We start from the raw sequence: 27,648 nt of genomic DNA, 5'->3' as shown, positions 1-27,648 counted from the left end.
ACTACATTTTGGAAGTTTTACTTAAGTATGTTGATTTGGTACAACTTAAAATGTGGTATAAAAAAGATGAAGGAAAAAAAAAAGAAAAAATCTTGGTTAAAATATTTAACCAACAACCTGGCAATCTGTAAGTTTTGTGTTTTAAGTACCTAAATACAAAAAATGTGTTATTTGATATGTTACAAATTAATTTTTATAGCCCCTGCACATTTTTGGAATACATAGATGTAAATAAATAAGTAAGTAACTTAAACTTGTCCGTTCTTCTTTTTCATTCACACATCAAAGTAAAAATGTTGCCCATGTGACTGCTTTTTAGATGTGGGGGGCTCGCGTGCTATGCTTGTGGGTTCACAAACAAACCAACTAGCTAACCAAAACACGAAAAACAGAAACAATAAAAATAAAAAGCAACATGTTTAAATTTCACTTTCTAGTCAAAGTCCCCTCCCCACACTTTGCACAATTTTAACGCTATATGAAAAACAAGATGAAGTTACAAAATTTGTTTCTGATCCACAGTTGCAGAGTTGGTACTAAATTAAAGGCCATTTCAACGTTTCTTTTCATTTGATTTGATCTGCACTGATCCAGCATGTAAAGTATTTATCTTTTTAGAAAGCATGGGACTAACGTCAAACATATCATATTTGGTAAGAAAACAAAAAAATATACGGCTTCGAACTAGAAAGGAAGACAAGGCACCTTGAAAATAAATAAAAAGTAATCTAACACCGCCCGTGGCGCCGCTCGTCTCACCGGCTGGAAAATGGTGCAAAGCCTAGTTTTCCGGGAAGAGCGACAGAACGTAGATGTCCAACTCTGATTATATTTATGGTTGAGATAATTGAAAAAGTCTATTTTTATTTTGTATCGATTTACCCGTGTACCCATTTGCACAGCTATTTGAGTGTTTTCGACAAATACTTTAAAAAAAGACAGGATTATTTTCGGTATTCATATATTTATGAGTTATATTTTTCTTTATTTGCCTCTATTTACAATGTTTACAAATTAGGTGATCTAACTAGTTTTTTCACGAGTAAGGAAACTATTATTAATTCTTTTTTGCTTTTTCTTACTTTTTTCCCCCCTTTAAACGAAGCAGTTTCTTGTTTCTTAACATCCACACCGGAAACGTAGTTATTTATTTTAGGACGGCGTGAGTCGTCTCTATTCTTTTAGGATCTTTGGCTCTCATGTCATTTTGGCGCCGAATATTCAGTTGTTGTAACGTTGTGTAGCGCGGGAATTAGTGGTTTTTTGTGTGTGTGTGTGTGCATGTTGGAGCCTTATTGTACCCGAATTACCGAGTTTTATATCAGCATCCAGGGGGAAAAAGCGTTTAAAAGCAAAATGCAGCGGAGTATCGCGTAAGTACCGACCGCGAAAACCGGTTTAAAGTTTAAAATGAGAGGCTTTGTAAGGACAAATATGTCTCTAAAGCAACAGATAACCACGTGATGTGTTTTTTATGTCCTTTATGGCGATAGAAAGTGCGTTAAAGGGATCTTAAAATCACCTAAATGCGCCGCGTTTGTGTTATTAGCGATAGTTTTAAGCTAGCACTAGCAAACGTTGTAGCTAACTAACTTAACTCCTGAAATGTTTATAACAGCGAGTATAAAGACTCTGCGACACCATGTCCTTTTAACATTTATCGGGTTTTAGAAATTAAATAGTTATAGTGAATACGTTATTTTGATGCTGAGCGCTGGGTTACTTCGGTAAAGCTAGCTAGCAGGGTTACTACGCGGAAGAGCCGCAGAACTGAACGGGTTTTATTGGGTTTTAATCGGCAGCAGGCCGATGTCTGATGCCCGATGTCTGTAGAACTACCTGGTTGCCACGACAAAGTAGATATTTTAGGGTATTTATCAGGCAATTTTGTCCATTGTTTACATAACAAAAACCCAACCAAACAGATAAAGCTCATCAGACAGCTTTGATGGAGAGTGTCTGCGAGAAGCAGTTGTCGAGTTATGCCCCCCTACCAGTTGGATTTATTACTTGGGCTTTGACTAGGCCCTTCTGTCACACCAGTATTCGTTGATCACTGTTGCTCAGGCTGTGAGTTTATAGCTGATGTCCTGCTGGAAGCTCAACCTGCGCTCAGGTCTGAAGTCTTTTGCAGCCTCTACCAGATCTAGTGATCTGCTTAATAAAGAGATCCCATCAGCTTCGACCACCGTCCCTGCAGAAGAAAAGCCTCCCCCGCACCCTTAAATTTCTCAGTGCCGCTGATTTGCAGCCTTAAATCTATATTCAATTCAATTTCATTTATATAGCGCTAATTCATGATGCACGTCATCTCAAGGCACTTTAAAAAGTCAAATTCAATCAGATTATACAGATTGGATCAGATTATCCAGGTTCGTCAAAATAAAAAGTTTCCTCTCTAAGGAAACCCAGCAGGTTGCATCAAGTCTCTCCAAGCAGCATTCACTCCTCCTGAAAGAGCGTAGAGCCACAGTGGACAGTCGTCTGCATTGTTGATGGCTTTGCAGCAATCCCTCATACTGAGCATGCATGAAGCGACAGTGGAGAGGAAAACTCCCCTTTAACAGGGAGGAAAACCTCCAGCAGAACCAGGCTCAGTGTGAACGCTCATCTGCTTCGACTGACTGGGGGTTAGAGAAGACAGAGCAGAGACACAGAAAGCACAGAAGCACACATTGATCCAGGAATATTTCACCAGAGCACCTTCTTTGTTTCAACTCTGCTTGAAATTTGTCAACAGCGTCTTCCCGGAACAGTCTGCTGCCTTCCTTGGTCTTCTTAATCGTGCTGTTTGTTGTCCTTCACATTTATTCTGCACTTAAAGAACAGATTCCTTGATCAACGTGTTCTTCTGTGCTTTCTGTGTCTCTGCTCTGTCTTCTCTAAGCCCCAGTGGGTCGAGGCAGATGAGCGTTCACACTGAGCCTGGTTCTGGTTCTGCTGGAGGTTTTTCCTTCCTGTTAATGGGGAGTTTTCCTCTCCACTGTCGCTTCATGCATGCTCAGTATGAGGGATTGCTGCAAAGCCATCAACAATGCAGACGACTGTCCACTGTGGCTCTACGCTCTTTCAGGAGGAGTGAATGCTGCTTGGAGAGACTTGATGCAACCTGCTGGGTTTCCTTAGAGAGGAAACTTTTTATTTTGACGAACCTGGATAATCTGATCCAATCTGTATAATCTGATTGAATTTGACTTTGGAAAGTGCCTTGAGATGACTACTGTTACTATACAACGCATCTGAGTCAGGGACGCCCGTCTAAGACTCTAGAAACGTGTTTTTTTTTTTACACCTACGGGATGTAACTGTCTGTGCCATCGTTTTTTTTTTAATGTGCTCTAAATACACCATTATTTTATTTTACTGACTTAAATTGGTGTTTTGTAAATGCCTAAAGCGACTATTCATCTTCCTCCGTCAGATCGTTTTTTCAGCCCAAGAGCAAGGTTAAGGACAGCCAGAAGAAAACTGCAGATGAACCTGTGAACAAGTAAGTTTTTTTTTTTTTTTTTCCCCTCCATTTTAAATCACACATAAACAGAGGATGCTGCTTCCTGCAGCTTTAATCTTTATCTACTGCAATATTCCAGCAATATATCTTTACATCATAAAACTCACATGAATCCATTCTCCTTTCACCAGGTTTAACTTTAAAATGCATAAAGTTGCAGCCATTCTATCCCTAAATATACATAATATTGTTTCTGTGAAACTTTTTTATTTTTTATTGAGTCATGTGTGTTGCTTTATGGTCGGCTTTAAGGTCTGCTCTGCATCCAGTCCTGATTGGCTTTAAAAGTGTTCTTTATAGCAATAAGTGAACAGTGATATAAATGTTCAGTTCAGTGCGGTTTACTCGTATACTACCATTTTACAATTGTCAGATATGAACTGCTTACATGTGTCACAAAATTAGAATATCCTGAAGGGGTGAATTATTTATTTTACTTGGTTAAGAAAGCGACACGTATGTATTATTAAAGATTCACTACGCATAGAGGGAAATGTTTCCGGACTCGTCTACCCGGAAGCCAAATGTAAACAGTAGAAGAAGAAAAAGACGGAAGTGTCGATGCTCGCTGCTAAATATGAGACTCACTAGAACGAAACAGGCTGCTTTGGTAATTCTACGAGTTTCTCCTCCGTAGTTTTACTCCATGTCACACGTACCGCCGCCATGCTTCTCTCCACTCCTGTGTTTTGGTCTGAGAAGAAGAAGAATCATTAACATTAAAGGTATACTATGCAACCGGGGTTGATTTTCCAGTGAGGCTCCCCCCAGAGGGCGAAAGTAAAAGTGCACTGTCATAAAGATGCTCAGCTGTTCTGGTTTCTCCGTCAAGCCAGGCGCGGTTGTTTTGAGCTTAGCAGACAGGCGAACGCAACGAAAAGTCAAAAAAACGGCAGTACAAACAATGACTAACACAGTGAAAGTATGAACATCAAGCTTCCCGCAGCGCTATCTTGGCACCAAACTCACGCTGCCGCCTCGCCAACATTCAAAAAGAACAACAACTAAAAAATAAAATAAAATAATAAATGCTTGCATGTTTATTTGACGTTAACAGGCGGTTCTTTGTTGTTGCTTTTGCGCGTGCATATAGTGAATAGCAGGGCAAAAACACATGGAGTTCTCGCCGTAAAGCGAGACCGACTCTCGCGGTCTTGCACGAGACTTCTGAGTCTGTGTGTGCGGGCCGAGGACTCCTGCAAATGCAAGTGCTGTATTTCCCCCACAGACCACCAGGGCGGCTGAGAAAACCTTTGTTTGACCTGAAATGACTCATTTAATTATCCAAAACGGTATGGAACACATTAATTAACTGAAAAATGTTGCATAGTATGCCTTTAATAGAAGAATTTCCTTGTTTGGACATGCTCAGTGCGTGAGGTCAGGGGAAATCGGCTCGTAGCTCTGGTTCACCAGCAGGAGGCGCTCAACATCACCTCACGAGGGACTGAATTTCAGACATGTTTGATTTTCTAACATGTCCTATTCCTGATGTGACGTGCTCATGAGAGGCTGATCGCCCCTCGTTACACCCTGTATGCTACAGGACGCAGGATCAAGCTGAAACAAATTAAGCTCTCACGACTGAAGAATCGGCCCTAAAACGGCAAAAACTCGTACAGTGTACGCCCGGCTTAAGATGCTTCCGCCGTCTCTGCTTTAGGAGACGCCTGAGCGCGTCTCACCGACTTCGTCCTTCCACTAAACTTTTCCACGAACAGGTTTGGATCAGCTGTGTCGGAACAACCTTCTTCCTCTGTAGCTACATTTCTGTGGACGTCTTCTTCACGGTTGCGTTGGCCACAAATTAACATTTAGACATTGAAAGAAACTTAACATATTAGCTTTTTGTAATATTCTATGTTACCCAGAAGCGTAAATTTTGGATTATATTAGCTTTAAGCCACATTTTAAAATATATATCGCTCTGGCTGTAATGAATCTACATGACTATTTATTTCTTATATTGTGTGTAAATTGAGGGACAAAGATTTATTTATTATTTATTTATTATTGTTTTTTTTGTTGTTGTTTTTTAAACATATGCACGGATCGATGGCACTTTTTAAATTTCGTTGTTCTTGTGACAATGACAATAAAGTTTTCATTCATTCATTCATTCATTCATTCATTCACTAAGACTTTATTTTTTAACTAAGACACTTAAACCTATTTATTTTATCAAACTTATTAAGATGTAACTCCATACAGACTGGTCTATAGAGCATACACACATTTCCAAATGGCCTTTTCCTACTTGTGTTTTTTTTTTTTTTCTCACCCACTTAAATGCATTAATCAAAGTATTTTTGAAACTCATTGGCTAACTGAGAATATTAAAAATGCATAAAACTCCCGTCTTTACGGGGGGGGGGACGAGACGACGCTAAACTGCCAGAGCTTGTGGGCTCGTTCTCCAACACAGCGAGTTAAAAGCTCATCAACGGGGGGAACATTTGCGTTTGTGGTGGACGGAAAAAAAAAAACAACAACAACTAATGATGGGAAGAAGCTGTGGGGGAAAAAAAAAAAAGACGTGGAGCTGCTACTACGATAAAGTGTTCATTATCTCCCCACTGTGTCATCTTTTAAAGCACGTCTTAAAACTGGCTTTAATTGACTCGGCTTTATGCGATGATCCCCTCATCATTGCTCTGACCTCCTCATTCTTTTATCACTCTGGCTCTGATTTTTATTTTTTGTTTTACTGCTTCTGCCGGCGGCCCGGTCTCTTCCTCTCAGCTCCCTAACCCGACACGTTGTCGCCGCTTTATCTCCACCCCTATCAACCTGTGCGTGTCTCTCCAGGCCCGTCAAGAGTCCCCTGAAGGCGCGCAACGGCGTCCCGGACGCCGATTCGCCCGTCAAGAAGGTCGCCAAGCGCAGCCGTCAGATCCTGGACAGCGACGAAGACGAGGCGCCGGCTACCAAAGAGCAAGGCGGCAAAGGAGCTGCTGCTGAAACCGAGAAGGTAAAAAGGACAAAAAAAAAAAAAAGCAGACAGTTTTAGTCGTTAATTAATCCACCGGAGCTGGATCTGCTGTAATGAAGCGCTCCCTCTTGCTTCTCGTGGTTTGTTTAGTGATCTCTGTTACGCATCACCGTCGATAAGCCCCCATATAGGAAGGAGCTGACTGTCGGCCTCGGCGGCCGCTCTACCGCCTGTTGTTGGTTGGTGAAGATTCTCAGTCATCCAGGTCATGGTCATTCCAAAAAAAAAAAGTAAAAAACAAAGAAACTGGACTTGTTTTCCGTAGTTGAAGACGTTTCGCTTCCTCTCCAGGAAGCTTTCTCAATTCAAAAAGTCTGGAGTAATGTGGAGTAACAAGCTTTATACTACTGCCCAAACAAAGGCCTTGTAATGGCTTAGATAACATGCAAATTCAACCGAAACAGGTCCACCCCTTAGTAATGGGCGGTCATTAAAGCCATTAAACTAGCAGATTGGACTGAAACTGGTCCACTCCTCTGTAACGAGGAGTCGTTAGGGTTGTTATTGGCTTGGCTTAAAGGAACGATGTTTTGATCACCCGAATGAGGGTGAGAGTTAAGTTGACGATTGGCTGGAATTAATCCTATAGCTGTGTTGTAAGTTTTTGAGAGTTGGAACCTAAGGCCTCCTCCTCTGTTTAAGGTTGGTCTTTCTCTCTTTAACGTAGATGGCTTCTTTCACAACCCTTTCAAACCATCTGTCTTCTTTGTCCAAAAGAAGACAGATGGTTTAACCAACCAATTACTTGTTGTTGGTTAAACGCTCCTCTCCGCTCACTTTGTGGGGGCGACGCGGCTGCAGGTATTCATGATTCGCTCTCGGAGGGGGAAGAGACCTTGATGGATACGCGAGGTCAGCCGGCGTAGCCCCGCCTTGCTGCCTGTTTGCGTGCGTCCAGGCGGTAATGAGGCATCCTCCTCCGACCCGGCGGCCGCCCAGCATCTCCAGTAGAGATGATGCCAGTCGGTGTTTGACTGCTTTCGTCTGCGGTTCATCTGTTGGTTTAATTTACTGATGATCTAATTGCTCCGCTGGGGGGAAAAAAAAAGTGTTTAAAGGTGCCCAAAACGAACCAGGAAGAGAATTTATAGGCCGGTAACGGGTTTGGAACTACAAACGACACGATAAAACGAGGCTTAAATGAGATTAAGTGCAACTTTTAGTCACTATGTGGCTAAAAACATTAGTTTTTCAATGTTATCTATCTATGTATCTATCTATGTATCTATCTATGTATCTATCTATGTATCTATGTGTCTGTCTGTCTGTCTGTCTATCTATCTATGTATCTATCTATGTATCTATCTGTCTGTGTATCTATCTATGTATCTATGTATCTATCTATGTATCTATCTATGTATCTATGTATCTATGTGTCTGTCTGTCTGTCTATCTATCTATGTATCTATCTGTCTGTCTGTCTGTCTGTCTGTCTGTCTGTGTATCTATCTATGTATCTATGTATCTATCTATGTATCTATCTGTCTGTCTGTCTGTCTGTCTGTCTGTGTATCTATCTATGTATCTATGTATCTATCTATGTATCTATCTGTCTGTCTGTCTGTGTATCTATCTATGTATCTATCTATGTATCTATGTATGTATCTATGTATGTATCTATGTATCTATGTATCTATCTGTCTGTGTATCTATCTATGTATCTATCTATGTATCTATCTGTCTGTCTGTGTATCTATCTATGTATCTATGTATCTATGTATCTATCTATGTATCTATCTATGTATCTATGTATCTATGTGTCTGTCTGTCTATCTATCTATGTATCTATCTGTCTGTCTGTCTGTCTGTCTGTCTGTCTATCTATGTATCTATCTGTCTGTCTGTCTGTGTATCTATCTATGTATCTATCTGTCTGTCTGTCTGTGTATCTATCTATGTATCTATGTATCTATCTATGTATCTATCTATCTATCTATGTATCTATCTATCTATGTATCTATGTATCTATCTATCTATGTATCTATCTATCTATGTATCTATCTATCTATCTATCTATCTATCTATCTATCTATCTATCTATCTATCTATCTATCTATCTATCTATCTATCTATCTATCTATCTATCTATCTATCTATCTATCTATCTATCTATCTATCTATCTATCTATCTATCTATCTATCTATCTATCTATCTATCTATCTATCTATCTATCTATAATGATATCCAACGCTTGTTGTTATATTGTCTTATTCCCCGTTTATAAGGGGTTAATAAGTTATTTTTGTGAAATTAACCCTGGCATCAGTCATTATTAAGACATAAGTATGATTAGGAGAAGCTGTTTCCAGCCTGCAAGCTTAAGAGTTTAGCCAGTTGAGCTGCTTTCTATTATCCATAAACTTTTCTTTTCTCTAAAGTGAGGAATAAAAAAAACCCGCCTAGAAAGTTTTGATTTATAGATGAACGCGCCTGTGATGCTTAATTCATTGCGACTACAGGCAGCTGATCTAAAACGGCCGAGCGCTTTCTTTTAAAGGACGACTAAGATCTGATCCGAATGAAACTCGAGCTGAACCGGATCCGTTTGCCGGCTGCCTGAGACGCTCCATGTCCTCTGGACATATGTTTCATGTTGTTTTTTTTTTATTTTGGTCCCTGTTAGAAAAATGGGTCATCTGCGGAGAAGCTTTGGCGTTTAAATGTGCCGTCAGTAAATCAGGTTTTTTTTCCCCCGCTTTCATGCTAAAATCAGAGATTATACAGGCACCTGTTTGTAGCTGTGCTCCGTCTGCGCTGGAACAAATGCCTCATCAGGAGCACTAGTGGGACCCGGTGGAGCCGTTTCACCAGTGCAGATGACATTTGCATCGCGCTCTTTGCAAACACAATGTAGGTTGCAGAAAGCCTCTTGCACAAATGGCTACTTTCCCGTTGACCTGCCGCCTCACCGGGTCTTTTTTTCCTTTATCTCGTCTAAAACTGGTTGCATTAAATAGGATTCATGCGGAAGGTTTATGCAGCTTTAGATGCATGCGTTGTTGTTTGTTTGGTGCTTACGTCTGGACTCACGACATGCTTTTTTTTTTTTTTTTAGGTATGGCCCGGGAAAAGTCAAAACTGATCAGCGATGAGGTTAAAAAGCTGTTAGCGTAGCAACTAGGGCTGAACAATTAATCGCATTTTCAATATAATCGCGATTTTAAAAAAACGCAATTTCCAAATCGCAGAGTCTGCAATTTTTGGCTATGTAACAATTAGTGAATTAGACACGTCCATTAGGTGTCGGTAAAATGTTTAAAGTGGGTTTAACATGGAAGGGAAGACAGTTGCAGCAGTGAGATAATCTAATTTTATTATTTGTTTTAGAGTTTATATAATCATACATAGCATTAAGTACAGATCAATCAGTTTATTACATAGACTTGTTTGTTGGTTGGACTTTATGTTCAACAAGGATTGACGTCCAAATCAACTAAAAGCTGTTCTCTTGAATAATATTCTGATTAATAGAAATATTAAAAGTTCTTGTTTTGAATAGTCCTTGTTTACAAACGTCTTTATTTAGACGCCATTTTTTGTTGCTTGTGGTTAACGCAGAGAAAAGTCAAAATTGCAATTTTGGTTGAAATATACTGTAGGCAGAACGCAATCATTTCTGCTCTGAGTTTAGATGCTGTGAGTGTTTTAGCAACTAATCTGCACAGCGAGGAAACAAAATGATTTGTTGTTTGTATGTATTTAAAAAGACATGATAAATTAAACTGGGGGAAAAAAAATCGCATTAAATCGCAATATTAAGAAAAAAAATCGCTATTAGATTATTTTCCAAACTCGTTCAGCCCTAGTAGCAACAATTACTGATTGTTCTGTTTGTTTTTCAGACGGCCGCCGCGTTAAAGGCGGCACCCACCCCGTTGTCTCCGGCCCCGGCCGTGACCCCCGCGACCCCCGCCACACCGGCCTCTTCTGCTTCTCCAGGGACGCCCAGCACCCCCGGTTCCACCTCCCCGTCTGGCATCGTGAAACGCAAAACCGGTCAGTCTCCTGTCTAAAGATACTTTCTTTTGTTTCAAACTGTTTTATTGAGGAAGCAGACATGAAAATTGAAACATCAACAATACAAATCTGTCCTCTTTTGATACGAACATGAAACCTAAAGACAATACGAAATCAAAACGAAGCAAAAGTGACATAAATAAACAGGAACCCACCCACCTCCCCTTTCCCAAGGACTTGCATCTTATCACACCGAGAATCACATCAAACGCTCTTCAAATAGAGTTATCAATATATTGCCGGAGGGGTTTCCAAGTTCTATTGAATCGCTTTAATTTATTTGCTAATGAGAACCGTATTCTTTTCAGATGAGAGCCTTACCAGCTCCTCCAGCCACAATTTAACTGATGAAACCTCTGATTATTTACCAGAACATCAACACTAGCTTTTGTTCCTATGATAAAGACACGAGATAAGAATTTTCATTGGCATTTATTAAATTGAGAAAGCTGAACAGAAACTCAGAGTACAACCAGAAGTGGGTCCAGCCTCAACTCTCTACTAAACTTATCTGATAAAGTTTTTAACATGCCAGACCAAAATGGGGTTCATTTTGTACACAAAAAGTACGAATGGAGAAGTGTGGCTTCTTCAATATGGCATTTGTCACACAGTGGGGATGTGTTAGGGAACATTTTAAGTAACTTCACTTTACAGTAATGAAGCCTGTGAATGATTTTGGGTTCGGTGTGCCTTCTTTGAGGCCGTGGAGTTATTTTATGTGCAAAAGCACTCAATCAAACTCTGATAAGTTGATAACATGTCACCTTAAAGCACTTTACAAAGTCAAATTCAATCAAATCCTCCAGATTGGTCAGAAAGTTTCCTCTCTAAGGAAACCCAGCAGGTTGCATCAAGTCTCTCCAAGCAGCATTCACTCCTCCTGAAAGAGCGTAGAGCCACAGTGGACAGTCGTCTGCATTGTTGATGGCTTTGCAGCAATCCCTCATACTGAGCATGCATGAAGCGACACTGGAGAGGAAAACTCCCCTTTAACAGGGAGGAAAACCTCCAGCAGAACCAGAACCAGGTTCAGTGTGAACGCTCATCTGCCTCGACCCACTGGGGGTTAGAGAAGACAGAGCAGAGACACAGAAAGCTCAGAAGCTCACATTGACCCAGGAATCCTTTCTATGTTAGATGGTAATAGAGGATGATATGCCTCCCCTGGATGATGTCACAGCTAACAGAACACCAGACCAGGTGTACCTTCTATGAAGAGAAAAAAATGAGAGAACAAAAGGTTAAAAAGCTGAAATAACAACAAGCAATGCAAACTGGAGAAAAGTAGGAGAACTTAGAAGAGTGAGAGAAATAGACCCTGATGTCCTCCAGTAGCCTAAGCCTATAGCAGCATAACTATAGAGATAGCTCAGGGTAACATGAGCCACTAACTATAAGCTTTGTCAAAAAGGAAAGTTTTAAGATTAATCTTAAAAGTAGACGGGGTGTCTGCCTCACGGACCAAAACTGGGAGTTGGTTCCACAGGAGAGGAGCCTGATAGCTAAAGGATCTGCCTCCCATTCTACTTTTAGAGACTCTAGGAACCACCAGCAGACCTGCAGTCTTTTTATATGCTTATAAAAAAACAACAAAAAAAAAAACAATCTTGCGTGTTCCTTTCACTTTTAAGTGACGCACCCTTCATCGCCTTCAACACTTGTGAGCCGGAGCCACAACGGACGCGGATAAATAAGCGTTATTTCACATCGACGGTAAAAACGCGACTTCCATCTCGACCCGAGATGATTAAAAGTTTGTTGGTACAGAAACGCCTCGCCGGGCCTGGGGACTGTTTTCCTTTTCATTTATTTGTCGCCTCCCCCGGACCGTCTGCCATTGACAACCTTTAGACTCGATTGTGTTTCTCATTAATCCTATCTGCTGAATCACAAGCCCTCCTCCCAGCTTTCATCGTTTCTTTCTGCAGGTATTTGCATTATGATAATTATGTTATTACCGCCGCCGTTGTTCTTGCAGCGTTGCCTTTGTGCTGACTGGACCGAACCGGCAGAAGTGTCGCTCTCCTCTCTTTGCTGCTGATTCGATTGGTTCCCTGTTGAAGGTTTCGGAGCAACTTGGGTTGTTATTTGTTTATTTTTATTATAGGCTCGGTTTTAAATGATAGTTTTAAACATTGAACAGCAGCAGAGGAGTTTTTTTTTTATCTGCTTCGTTATTTGCATTAAATTTCTGCCTTTCACCTGCAAGGTAAGCTTCTTGTTGAATAAAATGGGAGCTCCTTAGAGCTAAAGACTTTTCTAACACTTCAGCTTTGTTTTCCATTAACAAAAGCAACTCCCTTCTGGACCGACATCAGATCCGCTCCTTCCCTTCCCATCATCCCGCTCCCTTCGCGTTGGACGGCTCGCCCTCGTCGTTCGGCGGGCGCCTGCCGCCGGTGGAGGCCGTCGCATCGAAGCGGCACGCTAATTCGACCTGAAATTGCATTCTTAACGTCCCGGGTTAATGCCTTCATTATATCTGGGAGAAAAACGACAACAGCAGCGCTACCTTTTTGCTGGGATCTTAACAAGAAGCAAAACAGAGGCAGATGTGGAACCAAAAGCGAAATTGCCCCCAAGCACTGCTGTTGCATACAATTATAGAGGAAATTACGCTGGAACTGCAAGCTGCTTGGCTGCATAATATCTCTCTGGATGGAATTAGTGTTTTCATTACCAAAGTACGTATCTATGACACTCTCTCCTTTTTTTTTTTTTTTTTTGTTGGCCTACATCTGCAGTAAGAGAGTAGAGTCGCTCTGTTTTTCATCTCCACATTTCTCTCTGTTTAATCATGGCATAATTTCATCTGGGACCCCCTTCACTTCATTATTTTTTTACTGCCTTTTTTTTTTTTTTTTGTGCTGTCTCTCTCTTAATTTAATTCCTCTCCTGTTGTGTGCAAGCGAGGAAGATGTTCCCCAAGAGGAAGCTGGATGAGAGCGAGAGTCGGAGAGGGGAGTCCGAGGTCGCGGTGGAGCAGGGTCAGCGAAACAAACGACCCCGCGTGGAGAGCGGCGTCAGCGGCGCAGGTACACCTTCTTCCTCTGCAGCGGGCCTGATAACACGGGGGGGGGGGGGGGGGGGTCACTTCCTGTGGGGGTCCGCCAGGCCCAGGTGAGCAAGGAGAGGGGAGGGTGGACAAAAAAACTAGATCAACACATTGAGGAGGTTATTAGAAACCTCTGCACACAATCATTTCTCTGTTGCTTTTATTAACACTGTGAAGCTGTGAACACAATCCTCGGTGTGTTTCGGTGGCATCTTTTGTGACGGAGCAAAAATGAAAGTTTTTTTTTTTTTCCATTATGTTTTCTTTAGGAGAGATAAAAAAAAAGTGTGGCATCCGCCATTCTTCTGGGTCAAAAAGGTGTTTGAACTTTAAATTACAAGTCTTACCCCCGAGACTAGGCCATTTTAAAACATCGATCGGTATCATATTGTCGCAGATGGGAGACAAATGGCTGCCCTGGTCTCAATTCTGATACTTTTATTTCTATCGCCTGTTTTCTTTGCTTCCTTCATCTTTTTCAATCACCTGTCCCCCCCGTACCAACTAAGGCGAACAGCTTTCCTCCACTATGTTTGATAGAGAGTGACGAGAGGTGCCAGTTTCCTCTAATGCGTACCGTTTTGCATTTGCGTCACAAAGTTAAGTTTTGGTCTCATATAACGCTTTTCTTCACTTGGTCGGTGTGTTCCCTGCAACGTGGCCTTGCAACGGTAGCCATGTTTGCAACATGAGCGAATTATAGAAAATTTGTAACACGAGAGAAAAAGACACGGTTCATGGTTTTCATGAGGATTAAAAGTGTTTCACATATTTTACTCCATCTTTTCTGTTTCTATTCAGTAACCTAATAGGTTCCCGTTTTGTTCTATTTTCTAAATATGTCAAACTTTAATAATGTATGAGAAACCCAAAGTTTTTTGTTTATTAAGTCAGTATTTAAATAATAAACTGTTAAAACACAGTATAATGATGTTCCTCTGGCTAAATTCAGCATATTGTAAAAAATGAAGCCCTTCATGTCATGGAAAGACCCTCTTGATACAAGAGAGCACTTTGTTTTTTTTTTAAAAAAATGGCCGCTTACCAATTAATTGACAAAACTTATCCATGCGTTTATATTTAGTAGAATTGATTACTGCAATGGTGTTTTCACAGGTCTGCCTAAAAAGTGGATCAGACAGCTGCAGCTGATCCAGAATGCTGCTGCCCGCGTCCTCACTAAGACTAAGAAAGTAGAGCACATCACCCCAGTTCTAAAGTCCTTACACTGGCTCCCTGTATGTGAGAGAATAGACTTTAAAATACTTCTGTTAGTCTATAAATCCCTGAATGGCTTAGCACCTAAATACATTACAGACTTGTTATCAGTGTATCAACCCTCCAGACCACTAAGGTCTTCTGGCTCCAGCCTGCTCTGCAGAACCAGAACCAGAACCAGACATGAAGAAGCAGCATTTAGTTCCTATGCTCCACTTATCTGGAACAAACTCCCAGAAAACTGTAAAAGTGCTGAAAGCCTGAGTTCCTTTTAAATCGAGATTAAAAACACATTTGTTTAAAATTGCCTTTGAATGTTCCAGTTAAACTGTTTTACTGTTTTTAATGTTCTTTTTTGTTTCTACATTCTATCCCTACTTGCTTTTATTCCTATATTTTAATCATGTAAAGCACTTTGCATTGTCTCTGTATTGAATTGTGATATATAAATTAATTTGCCTTGCCTTGCCTAATCGTTAGTTAGTTGATAAGTTCAGTCAACTTTAGATTAACTTATTAATCGTTAACTTGCAGCCCTAGTTAGAAAACATGGAGGTTTCTGGTTGTAACGCGACAAAACGTGGACCAGTTCAGCGGCCGGGAATCCTTCAGCAGGGCTCGGTGTCTTGAAATTCAAAGACAAAGAAATGACAAGTGTCACAATTCTTGCGTGAAATGCGATACCACTGATGTTTCTCTTATCTAGCGCTTACAAGCTTCTCCAGCCATTCTCGAGAAATTAATTGGATGCACTAATTGACTAGGCGATCAAAAGGAAAAATTCAGTTGTGAAAATTCATCAGATCATAATCATTAAAGGCATATTTATTTTTTTTGCCTACGTCCTGGAGATGTGGGTTTCGTATTTTGGGCGGCAGTCTGGTCTGACAGAAGAAATATTTTAAAGCCACATTGATCTGCTTTTTTTATATTTCTGGAAATTTCCTGTGCCGAACGAAGGATTGGAGGGGAGAGAAAAAACAAAACAAGAGGATTAAATGAGTCGCAAATAATCCTTAGGTTCATCCATGGGTGTTAATTTAATCCAGAAATAAAACCACACGATGATACAAAAAGCACGGGCTCAAGACACCAAAGACCTGCAAATGATGACTAAAATATTACAAGTAATTGCTTTTTCTTTCTAATGGGTTATTTTATCTTTTAATTTGCCGGTGTTTATGTGGGACAACACCCTCTCACCGTGGCTTGTAACGGATAAGAGGAATAAAGAAGCTTCCTGAGGGCAATTTTTTGTAGTTGTTGCTTTTATACCATGGATAGGAATAGTGAGGAGAGATAACAGCCAGCCAGTTGTTAGTGGATGATTCAACATCTTGTTTTGAACCCATTTTCTAAAGACTTAAAGCCTAGAGACAAATAATACAGCGTTTTAATATTTATTTATATCAAATTAAAGTAAAGCTGCATGCTTTATTGTTTGGCTATTTCTCTATGGTTTTATTTCTAAAAGCTGACATAAATTGTCTTTTGTATGTTGGTGCTCTGGTACCATTGAATCCTTCTCGTGTTTTTTAAAGACTCTGTGCCAGAGTTTGTACCCTTAAATGAGAGCTAAATTATCATTAAAAGTGGGTATACGGCATCCACAAACCTACTTGAATTTCCTCCTGGACGGGTCATGGATTTATTTTAGTTTTTATGGCTGCTGCTGTTAATAGTTAAGATGCATTAGCTTTTTTGATGTGGCAAAATTAAATTATTTAAGCCATATCCAGGCAGAGCTTGACTAAAATTAGATTTTTTCACCAGCAAGGCCGCTGTTACAATCATAGCCTGTAATGTATATTGAAATATCATCATTGAATAAAGTTATATCACTATATATAACATTATTGAATTATTTGTCAACCCCTACTCAAACTATAAAATGTTTCAAGGAGCAATAAGCAAACTTTCACCACTAGGTGTGCTGTTGAGCACTATCTGTAGACCAAAACAAGATGTGTGGCAAGCCACGCCTCTCTACCTTCAAAATTTGAGCACCAGACCAGTTATCCGTTTCCATTTAACATTTTATGTCAAAGAGAGGGCCCTGAATGTACGTGACGATTACGGTGGGCAGCTCACAAGCCCGCCGCTCCTCGTTGAACAATGCTAACTGTGTTAGCTAGGCTACCAGCTAGCTTCACATAACATAAACCTCAGCAACTAACCCACATGCCACAGTTGTAGACTTCATGCTGTTACTCACCTGTCCAGAGTAATAAAGCTAGCGCCAAGTCAAACTGGTGCTGCTTCAGCTCTCGAAATGCTTTTTAAGGATAATAATGAGTCCTGACTGTCTGCAGGTGAACGCAGGTGTGCTATTTTGTGGGCAGGGAGGAGCAATGCCCTGAGTGGCAGCTGTTCACATACACGTACGCACGTTTGGCCTGGCTTTGTAAACAAGACTCTAGAGAACAACATCTAAAAATATATATCTTTAGTTCTCAGCTAAACCTTTTTTTTTTAGTTCTTTCTATCTAAAATAATGAATTTTCGCTTATTGCTCCTTTTTAAATAACCCAGAGAAGTTTTGGCAATCTGTTAAGAGTCTCTTAGGTAACCATGATTGGTCAGCGTTTCCCTCTTCATTACCTCAAAGCTCCGCTGTGGTATATGTAAGTCAGAGATGCTTAATTGTTTAAACAGACATTTTATTGCCTCTGGGTTCTTATTTGACGCCGTGCCTGGTGACAAACCTTCACTTCCTCTATAGGAACACGTTCTCATTTTCACATGCATCTGGCACCAGAGGGTTTTGATTCTAATAAATCCCAATAAATGTTCTCCTTTGTATGTTAAGCAGCAGATATTATAGCTGATATGGTTTCTCGTATTATTAATCTTCCTTTGCAAACTAGTGTTGCTCCAGATGTGCGGACCTCTGCTTTTGTTCTGCACTTATTGAAAGGTGGCGATATTGATGTGCTCAACAATTACAGCCTCATTTCAACACTTTATATTTTAGCCAAGGAAGAACTGGTTAATGGTCAGCTTTAAGAATATTTTCGTGCAGCTGACATCTTGCCATCAGTCTGGTTTTAGGAAACCGCACAGGATGGTTAGAGCCACCATAAAATTTGTGAATGACTTAATTGAAGCCCTGGATGCCAATTACTGCCCTGCTGCCTCGTTAAACCATCAGTTAACTGTGATTAAACACCCTTATTTTTTTTATTTTTTTTTGGAAAAGTAGAGTTCAATTTCACCCTGGTTGCTGCCTGAAATCACTGAAACAAAACATTTCTGACAACATAAAGTGGGCAAAAATCTATTAAAAAGCAACACATGTATCATGTCCTGACGAATGCACCGACATTTATCAGTCTGCAATTAAAGACATTTCTAAGACTTGTGAAGCTACTGAAATTACTCCAAAAGCCAATCAACACAGGGAAACTTAACATAAAGCCAAGGTCGGCGATTTTTCCGGAAGTTTCCCCAGGTCCCTTTTTGAATAACTGCGCATGCGTGAGACCGTCTTACCCGCTTTTCCACTCTTCTGGGTGTGTGTGTGTGTGTGGAAAAGAAATCTCCCAAATCCACTCTGCTCTTATTTCTTTCTACTGAGTATTTTCTCTTCTTCTGATAAACTTGTACACGGTTTGTTTCTTTCGACTCTGAGCCTTAGCTAACTGCTAAGCTAACCGCTAACCTAGCCACTAAGCTAACTGGAAACATAAAGACGGAAAGAGCAGTGATTAGTTGGATTTTTTTATTTTGTTTTTAAATTCTTAACCCACAACGTATAACTACCTCAGAATGAAAGGATGCTTTTACCCAGTATAATAATAAAAAAAGGTTATTTCTGAACTGGATTGCCAACTATAACTTTTAAGGGGCCAAGTCACTTATTATGACTTTACGAATTTCTATCCCAGTAGGTCAGTCTGGTGGCATACAAAGGTTTTCTGATTACATTATCTTTGCTTATTATATTCAATCTCCTTGTTTTGCGCCCTGTCTCTGCTCTATTTGTTAATAAACTAAGCACTTACCCGAACAAAACATCGTGTTCATATAGAACCTTTCTGTAACAAGACATTGCGCATGCTCGCAGTAAGTAAACAAGGAGAAGCAATAGAGCCGAGCGGGTCAGCAACGCCCAGCGGGGGAGCGGAAAGAAAGAGGGAAAAGTCCAGGATCAAGTGGAAAAAAATATATATATTTGGTTTTGTTGGTCTTTGACCACATGGAGCTGGTACTGTGAGGCGCTTCAGGACAGTCCTCAGGCTGCTCTACTGAACCTGATGAACGCTCCATCAAAGACGATCTGGGGCTACATGGGACAGTTTTCACCGACCTACACAAACTCTGACACACACACTGCCTTTGCTGCGCTTTCCTTTAACTTCTTTACCTTTTTTTTCTTTTAAGTTGCAGCTTTAAGGCAAAGGCAAATTTATTTGTGTAGCACATTTCAGTACAAAGACAATGCAAAGTGCTTTACATGATTAAAATATAGGAAAATAAGACAGAATTAAAGCAAGCAGGAATAAAATGCCGAAACAAAATAGAACATGGGAGGATAGAAACTAAAAGCAAATATTAAAAACAGTAGGACTACAAAGTAGTGTTGCGCCGATGCCATTTTTTTGGCCCCGATACCTGGCTGTGCAGTATCGGCCGATACCATACCAATACCATTACTTTGAAATGTATGTGTGTGTGTATATATGAAGAATAGCGTACTACTTGGATGTAAAATAATTGCTATCATGGCTTTAGCTGCTACCTTATTAAAGCAGGAAAAAAGACTAATACAAAGTGAATCCAGTAGAACTAGTGAGTGTCGGGAGAGAGAAGGCTGCGTTCAAGTGACATACAAACATTAAAATGGTATCTGTGACCTATTTGTTGGTACTCACCGATACCGATACCATCATTTTAGTGCGGTATTGGCGCCCTGGCCGATACTGGTATCAGTATTGGGGCTGAACGATTTTGGAAAATAATCTAATTGCGATTTTTTTTTTTTTCTTAATATTGCGACTTAATGCAATTTTTTTCCCCCCAGTTTAATTTATCATGTCTTTTTAAACATATACAAAACAACAAATCATTTTGTTTCCTCGCTGTGCAGATTAGGTGCTAAAAGACCCACAGCATCTAAACTCAGAGCAGAAATTATTGCGTTCTGCCTAAAATATATTTCAACCAAAATTGCAATTTTGACTTTTTTCTGCATTAACCACAAGCAACAAAAATGGCCTCTAGATAAAGATGTTTGTAAACAATGACTATTTAAAACAAGAACTTGTAAAAATGTTTTTATAAATCAGAATATTGTTCAAGAGAAAAGCTTTTAATTGATTTGGACATCAATCCTTGTTGAACATAAAGTCCAACCAACAAGCAAGTCTCTGTATTAAACTGATTGACAAGAACTTAATGCTATGTATGATTATATAAACTCTAAAACAAGTAAAAAAGTTAGATTATCTCACTGCTGCAACTGTCTTCCCTTCCATTTGGAGGCAAACCCACTTCAAACATTGTACTGACACCTAATGGACGTGTCTAATTCCCTAAATGTTACATAGGCATAAATTGCAGACCTCTGCGATTTGGAAATTGCGTTTTGTAAATCGCGATTATATTGAAAATGCGATTAATTGTTCTGCCCTAATTGGTATCGGTGCAACTCTAGCCAAAATGCCTCCTAGTGACGTAAAAAGACTCGTTGCCAGTTATTGCAAGGATCGCTCAGTCAGTTTTTAGGTTTTAGGGACCAACAACTGCTTCCCATGGAGCCATCCTCATTGGAAAAACACTTTTCTCTACCTGTACTCTTTCTTTAATGACTTAAAACATTTAAGTGTGATTTTAAAACGGAAAAAAAGCAAACAAAATCTGTATGAGGGGGACCTTTTTTTTTTTTTTTTTTTTTTTTTTTACCCACAGCATTAAGTTTCCTGATTTCTCTGCTCTGTTGTGTTCCCATCTTGTCAGGCTATCAGTCTTCTTTTTTTTTTTTTTTTTTTAAATGTTCTGATAAATTCCAGATAGGAGTGTTAAATCTCAGCAGGCTTTGGCTTAATTCAATGTACGGTTGAGAAAATTAAAGTTTTATACCTGCCTTCTCAACCAGCCAGCGCCGTGACCCCGTCTGTGTGCTGGGAGTCGGCGCTACAAGTTTGTCAATAGTAATTTCCCCTCCTACCTGAGTGTCTCGGGTGAAACGGAAAGCTCAGAAATATCACCTGCGGCGTTTATTGAAGAAAAAAAAAAAGTAGCTTCAAACGTGGCCTCGCAAAAAAAAAAGAAAAAAAGAAAAAATGGCTGCCCTCAGTAAACCTGCTGGCATTTATCTCTTCAATGACTTCACTCCCTTTCTGTCTTCCCCTGTGTAGGGAACACCGATGAACCCATGGAGGAGGGAGCAAAGGAAGAAAAGGTTGAAAAGGCAGCGACTGAGGCTAACAGCCCAGACGAGGAGGTGGAGAGCAAGAAGAAAGGAGGAGAGAAGGCCAAGGAGGAGGAGGAGGAGCAGGTAGAAGAAAAGATCTCTGATGAGCAAGAAAAGAAAGCTGAGGGGGCGGAAAAGCAAATTGAAGCGAAGGAGGAGACGGATGATGAGAAAGGGCCCGCCGTCGCCAAAGAGGAGGAGGAGGTGGTTGAAAAGGACACGGAAGACACAGGGAGCCCAAAAAGTCAAACGGCTGGAAAAAAGCCGAAAGAGGCAAAGGAGCAGAAAGATAAGGAGCCAGCCAAGAAAACCCCAATCAGCAGTTTCTTTGGTGAGAAGGAATTTGCATTGCTCTGTGCTTGCATTAAAAATGTGCTGCCGGTTTTATCAGTGCGAGGAGACAGCAAATTTCTTCCCGCCGTCAAACCTTGCCTCCACCATCACACTTTCTCCATACCCCCCCCCCCCCCCTTTTTATTAGCTCCCAGAAAGGCTGGAGTTAAGACAGAGAAACCAGAGAAGAATGAAGGCCAGAAAAAGACGAGTGCAGAAAGGAAAAACTCTGAGGAGGAGCGAAAAGACACGAAAGGGTGAGAAAGTATTAAGACAAAGTGTCTGTCCTTTAATCACTACACTTTTTTACATTCTCTTTAATTTCATAGCAGATGGGACAACGATTAACCAATGACTGAAATGCAGACTTTCGTGCACAAACTCTGGTTTTATTTGTTTATTAAAATTGGTTGAACACAGCAAGCGCTTTCAAAGAAAGGCCGACCCTAATGCTGTTGTTATTGCTTAGAGTACGCAGGAAATTTATAAATAAAAAGTCAATCGATCGATTCCAACAGATTCTGAGAACTGGATGACCAAATTTTTATTTGGCAAATGTGCAAAACTATTTTTTGAGTTTTTGAACTTTTGCATATTGTCTTTCCAACAGAAAATCTGACAAATTTAATTAAAATCTCTGATGCACATATTTTGTGGAGCAGGCAAAAAAATCTTTATATATTAAAAAAAATGTCAAAAAGTTAGATTTAAAATTTTTTTTTATATATATATATATATATATATATATATATATATATATTATATATATATATATATATATATATATATATATATATATATATATATATATATAAAATCTTTTTTGTTTTTTGGTGGCCCTTGTGTACTTTTGACTTTACTCTTTTGGCCCATCTGAAGAAAAGTTGGGACACCCCTGCTGTAGAATCTGCAGTATTGGGGTGGATCCAGTGTAATGCCATCTGAGTTGTTGCTGTGTGAAGTTTTTAGTCCTTTGTGAAGTTTTTAGTCCTTGGTGAAGTTTTTAGGCGATCCCCCTCCTGCTGAAGGAGACCGGTCGTCAGTCCAGTCCAGTAAAGTCCACATCCGTTTTTTGCAGAGCGCTGCCCTTAGAGGTTGCATTGCTCCCATACCTGTCCAGGTGTCGTGTTTAATGGTGGCTCCTCCTGGAAAAGTACGGCTTTATGCACTTTCCAGGTCTGAATGAGGATGGAAGCAGAAACAGGAGCAGCCCCTGGTCTAAATTAAACGTCCATTCACCCATCCTTTAATCCAGAGGCCTGCAACCCTGTGGCTCTTTGCACCGTCCACAATGCCTCTTAATAACTGGAGCCACAAAAATCTAAACCAGCTCAGGTTTTTTTAAACTAAAATATCAGCAAACCAACTGGAAAGTTTCAGCAGTTTTTCAGCTTCTCTATGGATTAGTTGCATAAAGGCTAGAAGTACTAGAAATTTTAGATCTCCTGTATAGTTGTAAAAATTAGGGTCACCGTGTAACGATGGTTTTTCAGACTGTAAAGGTTGCATACTCCTGCTTTACCTCCCACCCCATCCTTCCATTGGTCCACTCATCCTGTTGTCTGTAATTATCCATCCATCCAGCAGTCTGGGCTGTCCCTCGTTCGTTTAACAAAGTATATTAATAAATAGTCCACAAATGAGCAGATTTTGCATGAAGAATATGCAGAAACCTCATGACTTGTTCATGAACCCCAGCCGTTCTGCAGCTACACAAGCACCAAACCCAGGGGTGTCAAACATACGGCCCACGGGCCGATTCCGGCCCGCCGAACAATTTAGTCCGGCCCTGTGGCTAAATGCATTATCATTATTCAAAAAAATTTTTTTTTTTTTTTTTTTTTTTTTTTTTTTGCAGTGTCCTGTCTGGCAATGTGGCAATAAGAATTGTTGTCTTAATGCCAAAAAGAGCTCATCAGATTTGACTTTCACAAGTGGAGCAGAACTGCTTTTGCCATAGTGCTCTGCTTGATTTATGAATGTGAATAGTTTTATTATGATTCATGCGGGGAATATCTGAAATGATATGGACACTACAATGGGAAAGTAGGAGAGGAAAGGAAGAACAAGAAATAAAAGAAAGGTGAAAGAAAGAGGAGATAAAAGGAAGAGAATGATAAAACAATTATTAAAAAAAACATGTACTTCGTTTAATTGAAAATCTGCAGTTCCTATATTGTCCACGAGGGGCGCTGTGTTTTAATCAGCAGGTGGTAGCACTGAGCTTCAGATGTGGAAAATTGATTTTAAATCATTTCTTAATTTTTATCTGTTTGATGTATTTTGTCATGCAGAACAGTGTTTTTAAGTTCCAAAAAATGTGAATAAATGTTTTTCAACATTGTACAATCACTGCGATCAGTTTTTATGCATAATGCACAAGTAAATGTTTAACTGAGTAAAAGTATTGTTGAAATTGCACATAGTTTTCTTAAAAAACGCTGAGGTTATTCATAATATATTGTGTAAAAGTTAAATTCATTTAATATAAAAATCAACAACAAGTCCACATTTATTAGTTCTATTTAATCTTACAATGAGTTTACTCGTGTGGCCCTCTTGAGATCAGATTAAGCTGAATGCGGCCCCTAAACCAAAATGAGTTTGACACCCCTGACCAAACCACATGTGATGCAGTGATGGTCTCGATGACTTTCACTCTCCTCTTTGTTCCCAGTAATCTAAGCTGCAGCGGTTCTTCTCTCACGTCCCAAAAACAGCAGGACAGGCAGCTTTAGCCTCTCGTCGCCTCTCTGATGCCCATTTCCTTTTCCTGACCTCGGTTGGGTAGAGGCTGATCTTTGTAGCTCGGGAGCATCACACAGTAGCTCCATTTTTCCAGTCGCTACGACTTATTTGATTTGCAGTCAGAGTTTTCTTTTTCCCCCTCCACGTCTAAATGACTCAGAGCTCGGTGTTTCTGCTCCTCTCTGCAGCAAGTCGTCAAGGACGGCGCGTTCCCTCGCAGCTTAACCTCTTCCTACTTACAGCTGCCTTTGGTTTTAATTGTGTAACTAAATGATATCACCCTTTTCTAACACTTAACACACCCACACGCCCTTGATAGAGTCTGCTCATATATCTAAGTAGATGAAAAGAACATCGGCTTTTTTCTGCTGATATTGTTTTCAGTTTTGATTTATTTATTTTTTGTAAATGCTTGATTGGTTTATTTTGTTACAAATGTTTTTCATTAACGGGAAACCCAGTTCCATTTGGGTCTTGTAGAAAAGTATAAATATATGCATAGATATTGACTAAAATAGGGGCCGAGTGTGTGTGTATAATTGTCCTTTTCACATAAATAAGGTGGAGAGGGGAGAAAGAAATGGATAAATGTTAACGAGCGAGTGAGCAATGTTCTGTTTTTACGGACCTGGAGCATCAGTTTCCCTCTGAATATGTGAAACCAAGCTGGCCGGCGTCCCACTGCACATATGCTTTATTGCATAAATTGAGCGTAACCTCACAGTCCTTCAAGTAGTTATTTCTTTGCTTGAAAAACAACTAATTCAATCAAGCAGGATGTTTTGTTGTTCTTTTATGGTCAGTGTTAGTTATAATGTTGCTTTAAACACAGTTTAAACCAATTAGTTTGCGTGGAAAGAGAGAGAAATGTGGAATCGGACTAAATTGTAAGCAGGCATGTCGGGCCTCACAAGAAAATCACAAATTGAATTTTGAGTCTGGGATAAAATCTAGATTTTTAACCTAGGAAACAGTGATAACTTGAGTTTTCCAAGTTTATAGTATAAGAATCCATCCATCCATGAGATGATCTGCCAATGGAATGAGTATTCTAACCCCTAAAATAAGATAAATAGATATACTACACTTGAAATAAGATGACGGAGATGAGTTGTTCCTATTTTAAGTGCAAAAAATCTCATTCCATTGGCAGATCTTCTTATTTACCTGCTCAAATCAAGGACAAACGGCACCTTCCCACTGGAGAGAAGTGGCGATAGATTTACTAAATAAAGCATATTTCTTTGTGTTTGCATAAAGAACCGCCGTAGAGCCTCTGTGTCATCTAAGAAAGAGACACCTTGACATTTAATTGCCGTAATTAAAGGTAATTCAAAGCGTCTGAAATATACAGTTTAAAAAGAATTCCCTTGCGTCAACATTGAAGTGGCCGTCGTTCCGGGTCCGCCTGTAATCTCCCTGTTTTTTCAGGGATTCAGGAGAATCTCAAAGGCTGGTTAATGTCAGCCTCATACCCTTACACATGGCTAATTAGGATCAGCCGGTTCATAATAGTTTGGAGATAAAAAAAAACTAAATAAAAAAGAGACTGTGGGTGTTGGAAGTTTACAACGCACCAGCAGAGTAGGTGAAGAAGAGACTTTATGAAAGACTTAATTGCTTGCTCAGTTAATGATCGTCGTCATTAACCTGACATCCCTGAAACTCGACTAAGAGCCAGATTTCTGCATGTACATATATAATTAATGACTAATGCCGTAGTGCGTTATTAAAAATGGAGCAGTAATTTAATATCCCTGATTATCAGCCAGCAATAAAGCGCGCGTGTTTTCTGAAGTGTTGTCAAACTATCAGTTTAATCAGCAACTCCATCTCTGATTGTGACCCAGCTGCTAATTTAACAGCCAGTTTAGCTGCTTAACGAAATCTAACTTCAAATTCATCTTTATCCGTAACAGGGTTCCCACGCTGAGAGGAAAATAATGTATATGTATTAAATTAGTATTTTTGTCTTGGTGTTTTTCAGTCTTCACATCTATTGTCAAAGGTATAAATCTGATTTCCTCTAAAACAACTCACAAATTTCATATATATATATATATATATATATAATATATATATAGATATATATATATATATATATATATATATATATATATATATCATATTATATATATATATATATATATAAAATTAATAAATTTTTGTATATGGGGCTCACAGTAGTGCAATGTAGGCGATGCACATTATTTTGCTGCTAAAAACAATTCAATAAGCTTTAGAAGTTGCTGAACGTGTCCTGGAAGCTCTGCACACCAGAGCTATTGCAATATTATATGCAATATTAATGGGTCTTTGCGCCTGTATGTTTAAAAGTAATGAAATGCTGTCTTTTCTTATAATTTTGTAGTCAATTAAGGGCAGTTTAGAGCACAAAATACATCTAATCGCTCTATCGAACCCCATTTTCAACATTTGTTTCTTTTTAAATTTGCACATATGCTTTATTGCTTAAATTGAGCGTAACCTCACAGTCCTTCAAGTTTTTATTATTTTTTTGTTTGAAAAAGAACTAATTCAATCAAGCAGGATGTTTTGTTGTTCTTTTATGGTCAGTGTTTGTTATAATGTTGCTTTAAACACAGTTTAAACCAATTAGTTTACGTGGAAAGTAAATTGTAAGCAGGCATGTCGGGCCTCACAAGAAAATCATAAAGTGAATTTTGAGTCTGGGATAAAATCTAGATTTTTAACATAGGAAACAGTGATAACTTGAGTTTTCCAAGTTTATAGTATAAGAATCCATCCATCCATAAGATGATCTTCCAATGGAGTTAGTATTCTGACCCCTAAAATAAGATAAATAGATATACTACACTTGAAATAAGATGACGGAGATGAGTTGTTCCTATTTTAAGTGCAAAAAATCTCATTCCATTGGCAGATCTTCTTATTTACCTGCTCAAATCAAGTACAAACACACTAATTTCAGAAAATGTAACTTATTTTTAGCTGCGGTTTTGCAGTGTAATGTCAGGGACCCATGCATTCGGCTGTTTGAAACCCTGTCACTGGGTCCTTGAGCAAGGCCCTTGGCCACACATTGCTCCCCGTGGGTTAAATATCCTGTCTATGGGGCTGTTAAGGTAATTCCCCCCAGCCCTCTTATGTAAATCCAGCTGCGTTCAAGGAGTCAAATGTGCGCCTAAAACATTTTTCTGATCAGGAGTTTTATTTAAATTTTAATTAAATTCAATTGAGTTGTATTTATATAGCGCCAATTCATGAAACATGTCATCTCAAAGCACTTTCCAAAGTCGAATTTTTATATTTCTATATAAAATTATTTAAATCATTGTCATTTGGTTTGTCTGTAAAGAAAACATTGCACCTT

The 27,648-nt window shown here is 39.5% G+C and overlaps 1 protein-coding gene across 1 annotated transcript in view; it reads left to right on the top strand.

The window, feature by feature from the left end:
* Window positions 1-1,274: 1,274 nt before the first annotated feature.
* The window catches only part of LOC118563491 (DNA ligase 1-like), a gene marked incomplete at its 3' end in the record, with an annotated part of 59,696 nt that continues 33,322 nt past the window's right edge, over window positions 1,275-27,648 (top strand). The window contains 7 exon segments of the mRNA XM_036138616.1: window positions 1,275-1,373; window positions 3,422-3,490; window positions 6,320-6,482; window positions 10,347-10,500; window positions 13,434-13,559; window positions 21,157-21,543; window positions 21,694-21,802. Coding sequence (XP_035994509.1) covers window positions 1,282-1,373; window positions 3,422-3,490; window positions 6,320-6,482; window positions 10,347-10,500; window positions 13,434-13,559; window positions 21,157-21,543; window positions 21,694-21,802 — 1,100 coding nt within the window.

Source organism: Fundulus heteroclitus, chromosome 6 (assembly GCF_011125445.2).
Source record: "Fundulus heteroclitus isolate FHET01 chromosome 6, MU-UCD_Fhet_4.1, whole genome shotgun sequence".
NCBI lineage: Eukaryota > Metazoa > Chordata > Actinopteri > Cyprinodontiformes > Fundulidae > Fundulus > Fundulus heteroclitus.
This window is presented reverse-complemented; position numbering and strand designations above follow the sequence as displayed.